At 45.2% G+C, this 6,345-nt stretch overlaps 1 protein-coding gene across 1 annotated transcript in view; it reads right to left on the bottom strand.

Annotated features, from left to right (window-relative positions):
* Positions 1 to 585: 585 nt before the first annotated feature.
* The window catches only part of chst15 (carbohydrate (N-acetylgalactosamine 4-sulfate 6-O) sulfotransferase 15), a 50,461-nt gene continuing 44,701 nt past the window's right edge, over positions 586 to 6,345 (bottom strand). The window contains exons 2-6 of the mRNA XM_053639194.1: positions 6,172 to 6,315; positions 3,367 to 3,523; positions 1,723 to 1,879; positions 1,103 to 1,250; positions 586 to 902 (exon numbers count right to left, since the gene is read on the bottom strand). Of these exons, the coding sequence (XP_053495169.1) occupies positions 700 to 902; positions 1,103 to 1,250; positions 1,723 to 1,879; positions 3,367 to 3,523; positions 6,172 to 6,315 (809 nt within the window). The 3' untranslated portion in view covers positions 586 to 699. The remainder of the gene's footprint in view (positions 903 to 1,102; positions 1,251 to 1,722; positions 1,880 to 3,366; positions 3,524 to 6,171; positions 6,316 to 6,345) is intronic.

Below are 6,345 nucleotides of genomic sequence, written 5' to 3'. Positions count from 1 at the left end.
CTTGCGTAACCCTGCAACAGAGAGGAAACGTTTAAAAGTGACTAGTGGTGATGATGGTGCGTGTCCAGTAGGGGGCAGGATTGTAGAATAAACCAATGATGGAACAGTATTTTTGTCTTGAGTCAACGAGATGTTCTATCATGTTATATCTGTTTCAGTTTATATATATATATATATATGTGTTTGTATATACTTTATTTTTATTTGAATTCGCCGCCCTGTGAACGCGCTGTTACTATAGAGACGCAAGCGCATCGATAAAATCTGTGATGTGCAGCGGCTCTACGGTCAGAGCTGCTGTTATAGAGAATACATCAACACCTACAGGAGAATCAGGAATTATTATATCAATTATATCGATTATTGTGTGTGTGTGTGGGGGGGGGTTTAAACGTTAACAAACCTGAGTTAAACTTTTTTTAAAAATTTACTTTACTTTTACTCTTTTTTTTACTTTATTTACAGACATTGCTTATTTCTGTTTGAGAAAGAGATATTTAAAAAAAAAAAAAAAATCATCCCCATGATATAAAAAGTTGATATGAAACCCATGTGCTTTATGTTTGAATGAAATCCGGCCCATAATTTAAGAAAATAATTTTATTTACATGATGATTTCCTCGACATGGTCAGTCTCTCAGGAAGCAGTGATAGTGCACGAGTGTTTTTGGTGTGTGTGTGTGTGTGTGTGTGTGTGTGTTAAGTGTGTGTAGAGTGGTTGTCCCACAGGAAGGCGTTGTCGTGCAGCACGGCGGCCAGTTTCCTGTTGAAGGGAGAGTAGAAGTCCGTGAGGACGGAGCGTGTGAGACGCAGCATCGGGCCCAGGTTCTTATCAGCCAACCTGCGAGTGTTAGACGCTGGACGCTCCGTAATCTCCGCCTCCTTCTGCTCTGAGAGAGGACCTGACACACACACACACACACACACACACACACACACACACACACACAAGACTGTAATGACGTTGTGGTGATGTGAGCTGCTGCTGCCCCCTAGTGGTTAATCAGCATAAATTCACACATGTTTACATTCAGTACTATACATACACTCTCCTTGCTCTCAGTGTGTGTGTGTGTGTGTGTGTGTGTGTGTGTGTTCATACCCAGCTGGAGGAAGTGGAAGACTCTGTTCATGGATGCTCTCTTGTCTGCTGCGTGATCCTCCAGCCTCAACACCAACAGCTGATCACGACTAAACACTGACAACCAGTCCAGCACGTACACCACATACACACCCACATGCAGACGCACCTACACACACACACACACACACACACACACACACAAACTTAATTACACATTGATTTCCTTCCTCATTTCTTTTTTCTTTAATCAAGAGCCTGCAGTCCAGCAAGATGTGCTGCCAATCACACACACACACACACACACACACACACACCTCGTCCCACCATCTGTCCTTTTGTTCTTACACAATCATTCCAGCACTCACACTCTCACCTTCTCGTGCTAATTGCATTGTCTGAGTGTGTGTTTCTGACATTTGTGTGTGTGTGTGTGTGTGTGTGTGTGGATGCATATTAATAACCTGTTAAGCTGCTGCCATGTCACTGAAGTGTTTTATTCCTTTTATACCGCAGTAATTTACCAACAACGACCAGAATTACTGAGAAACAGCAAAGGTGGAGAGTTTCGAAAGAAATGTGAATTAGAGGAACAGCGAGCAGAGAGTGTGTGTGTGTGTGTGTGTGTGTGTGTTACTTACAGGCATGGCGTTGTTGAGCGTGCTGTTGTACACACACGCTCTGAGGCTGAACTCCTGCAGACACGCATCAAACAGCTGCAGCGACTCCCAAACCTTCTCGTGGAAATCCTCCGCCGATTTATTAGCCATGCCGAAGTACAGATAGTCCGAGTATAACCTGCACACACACACACACACACACACACACACACACGTAAACGCAGTGAGACAAACAAACGTATTTGTCAGTCATTCGCTGTCCAAGAAAATTCCAAAATTCGTTTGGAACAAGGTAACGGTTTTTCACCATTTAGTCGCCATTTTGTTTCCAGCTCTCTGCCGGCTTCGCCTTTTATGGAGTCCTGTGGGCGTGTCTAAACGTAAATCAGCCGAGCTGCTCGGCGAATCATGGCTCAGTGACATTTCTCAACATGCGCATGTGAACACAAAGCACTTCGGTAGATCTGGAGGAAGTTTTTTAGTTGGTTTTTTGTTCTGCGAAAACATAAACTAGACACGGTCCGGGTTAGTCCGAGTTTAATCCCGTCAATCATTGCAGATATCCAGATTAACATCGGATGAATAACGTAAACTATTCCGTAGGTTTTTAAACCACGAGACTGAAGCGAGGCATTTTTATTTAAAGCTGCAGCTACGTACTGATGGAACACGCCGGATCTCGGCTCTGTTTCGGATCGTTCTCTTATAATCCCAACGTTCGTGGAGAGCGAAACACGGAGAACATGGTGTACGAGTGCTCCCGTACTGCAGGTGGCGCTAATTTCATGACCGTTTCCATGACTACAGGGAGCTCCTCACTGCCGTCATCGCTTAAGTTTAGAAAGATTCGGATCGGGCGTGCAATCGCACGTTGAATAATTAAACAAACAAACAAATAAACAAACAAACAAACCGAAAGACAATGGCCGTAGGGGTCGTATAAGAGTGGGCGGGGCTTAAAGCGCGCCCATGTCTTTTATTTACCGGTCAGAAATACAGCGATGGAAGAATTTTTATTTATTTATCCTCTTTCGCTCAGATCGCTTGTTTTGATTGGCGCGCACACGCAAATGAACCGCAATGAGGTGTAAATGCACCAGGGTTCCGTTTAAAGAGAACAAAACGTGCACAAGTAAAAGCGCCCTAAAGCTTTAAAAAGTCAAAATGCGGAAATATGACTAAAACTGTTCTGATCTTTTTTTCGTCAAAAGATGGAAATTAGCGGTTAAAAAAGTAACGCAGAGAGAGAGAGAGAGAGAGAGAGAGAGAGAAAGAGAGAGAGAGAAAGAGAGAGAAAGAGAGAGAGAAAGAGAGAGAGAGAGAAAGAGAGAGAGAGAGAGAGAGAAAGAGAGAGAGAGAGAGAGAGAGAGAAAGAGAGAGAGAGAGAGAGAGACAGAGAGAGAGAGAGAAAGAGAGAGAGAAAGAGAAAGAGAGAGAGAAAGAGAGAGAGAAAGAGAAAGAGAGAGAGAAAGAGAGGGAGATAGATAAAGTATCCAAAAAAGCACACTATTTCAGACTCCGAGTTATTTATCGTGAGAGTTTGGTGGCGTGCGAAAGCTGTTTTTGAGCCTGGGATTGGTACCGCCTGTATCATGTGACGTGTGGGTGTGGCTACCAAAACGTTTCATCTAAACAAGGTCCCTGATATAACATTCGACCTCTGACCTTTCGACAGGGTCCCTGAGGATGGCGATGAAGCGTGCCTCAGGCTGGAGGGCGTGGATGAAGTCCTGGATGAGGAAGGGGGGCTCCGTCTCTGACGTATTGCTATAGAGATAGGACCAAGCGTTGTTGTCCCACATGGTGGACGCGCTGGCCTCACCTGCCAATCGCAATTCACAATTCACAAAGCAGCAATTAGCATTTGATTAAGAAGGACACATTTGATCTTTTTATCCATTTATAGCTACATTTAATCTGCAAGACGGGTTAGTCCCTCTTCTCACGTACGCTATAGCAGCTGGAAACCGTCTTTCCATCACCGGGACTCTATTAGGTCGTAACCAGGTGAAAACATTCTACTTCCTGTTGCTCAGGACCGCTTTCGCTAAATTACGCTAAACGTTCCGTGAATGAAGGAAAGTTAGAAATGACTTTATTTTATCAGAACTCTCTAGATCTAATCTAACTCGGGTTGGGGGGGGGGGGGGGGAGGGGGGTCTAAATCTTCATCACGTTACTTCTAGCTGTGCGTTTTTCGGTGAAGCGCTCATCTAAAACATTAATTTTGTTTTTTAATCAAATTGGAAAATCGCTGATGGTTTAAGATTTAAGATCAGTGGTGTTACGCATGAAAAAAGAAAAAGTTGAAAGGTGTTGACGTGTAACCTCAGGCGCCGCTCGCACGGCGAGATAAGATCGGATGAACAGGACACTGAGGGGAAACGCGTGTTAGGAAAGAAGCTGCGCGTTATCTGATTGCAAATTCAGCATTTAATCTTCAAAAGTGCAAAGAAGAAGAAACGAGCCCTATGTTTACACGAGCAGCTGAAACTTCTGAGCACCTGAGACCGAACAGATGCACTTTCATCTACGGGAAAAACGTAAAGAGAAACCATCGACTAAGGAACAACTGACATGGATCTCTGGTCACGTTATCATTTTATAATCATCAAACGTCCTGTTTTATAACCTCGATGTTTTAATTATTATCCTAAACCCCCCCTTCCGTGAGCAGGGGTGTACAAACTTTTGACACACATTACTTTTTAAACACGTTTTAAAGCGCTGTTGAGTTCTGGACCGTGATTGGTCAGAAGGAGTTGATTCACTCTGCAGCTCTGACAGTAGCGCAGCTGCACTTCGCAGGTTTAGATCAATATTAATATTAACATTAACGCGCTGCTCGTTCTGAAACGTTATCGTCTCCATGGTAACGGCTCGTGCAGAGCGACTTGCACGGAGGACGCGCCACGTATACAGACGTTTATTTAACACGAATGGAAGGAGTCTCCAGTGTCAGAGCTAAAGCTGTAACTGGAAGGTTTCCGACATCTTCAGGGCAGACGAGTTCACGACCATTTGTGGTTTCACAGAGAGAGACAGACTGAGAGAGAGAGAGAGAGACACAGAGAGAGAGACAGAGTGAGAGAGAGACAAGGAGACAGAGAGAGTGAGACAGAGAGCACGCGAGAGAGAGAGAGAGACAGAGAGAGAGACAGAGTGCGAGAGAGACAAGGAGACAGAGAGAGTGAGACAGAGAGCACGAGAGAGAGAGAGTGCGAGAGAGACAGGGAGAGAAAGACGGAGAGAGACAGGGAGAGAAAGACGGAGAGAGACAGGGAGAGAAAAACGGAGAGAGACAGAGAGAGAGAGACAGAGAGAGACACACACAGAGAGAGAGACAGAGAGAGTAAGAGAGAAAGACAGAGAGAAAGAGAGACAGAGAGAGACACAGAGAGAGAGACAGAGACAGAGAGAGTAAGAGAGAAAGACAGAGAGAGACACACAGAGAGAAAGACACAGAGAGAGAGAGAGAGACAGAGAGAGTAAGAGAGAAAGACAGAGAGAGAGACACAGAGAGAGAAAGACAGAGAGAGACACAGAGAGAGTAAGAGAGAAAGACAGAGAGAGACACACACAGAGAGAGAGAGAGACACAGAGAGAGACACACAGAGAGAGAGAGAGACAGAGAGAGAGAGAGAGACAGAGAGAGTAAGAGAGAAAGACAGAGACAGAGAGAGAGACAGACAGAGAGAGAGAGACACACAGAGAGAGAGAGAGACAGAGAGAGAGACAGACAGAGAGAGAGAGAGAGACACACAGAGAGAGAGACACACAGAGAGAGAGACACACAGAGAGAGAGAGAGACAGAGAGAGAGAGACAGACAGAGAGAGAGAGAGACACACAGAGAGAGAGACACAGAGAGAGAGAGAGAGAGAGAGAGGGAGGGAGAGAGAGACAGAGAGAGAGACACAGAGACAGAGACACAGAGAGAGAGAGACAGAGAGAGAGAGACAGAGAGCGAGAGAGAAGCTGGTGAGTGAAGGAGTGTTTGTAGCTGCTATGACGTAAGTGAGGACAGGAAGTCACTCGAGTCCTGATGTTCGAGGTTAAAATGCAGTCCGTGTCATTCTGTAATAAATAATCGTTACCGAGTCTCTGTGTGAGAGGAATAAAACCCTTCAGGACGCGCTGTTATAGGAAAACAGTCGCGCTCCAGGTGGTAACGGTATCTCCGCTTCATCACACCATCCTGTCACTGATTACTGTACTAAACCAGCACCACACGCACACGGTTTTATTCATTCTACACTGCATACACTGTACATTTCCAACAGTAACGCCCCTCACACGCGAGAAAGACTTTTCACCATTTCAGTTTTACCTCTTTTTAAATCAAACCACCGCGCCCTACAATCTTGGAACTCTTAAAACGCGCCTAGAAAAACTGTTTTCGCGTCATCATTTAAGATGTTCGGTTTCTACATCACAGTGCAGAGCCAGGAGTGCGACTATACGCATCATACCCATGATGATATCGGCACGATGGACGCCTGCGGTCCTGTTGGACAACATCTGATGCTGAACCTGATACGCTGGAAGATCAAACAGATCCAGATAATCCTCCACCGGATAGCGAGCATGGAGTCCATCACTGGGACGGATTATACCTGGAGAGAGAGAGAGAGAGAGAGAGAGAG

The sequence above is a fragment of the Ictalurus furcatus genome, chromosome 13 (genome assembly GCF_023375685.1).
Source record: "Ictalurus furcatus strain D&B chromosome 13, Billie_1.0, whole genome shotgun sequence".
NCBI lineage: Eukaryota > Metazoa > Chordata > Actinopteri > Siluriformes > Ictaluridae > Ictalurus > Ictalurus furcatus.
Note: the sequence above shows the minus strand (reverse complement) of the source record. Positions and strands in the feature narration are given on the sequence as shown.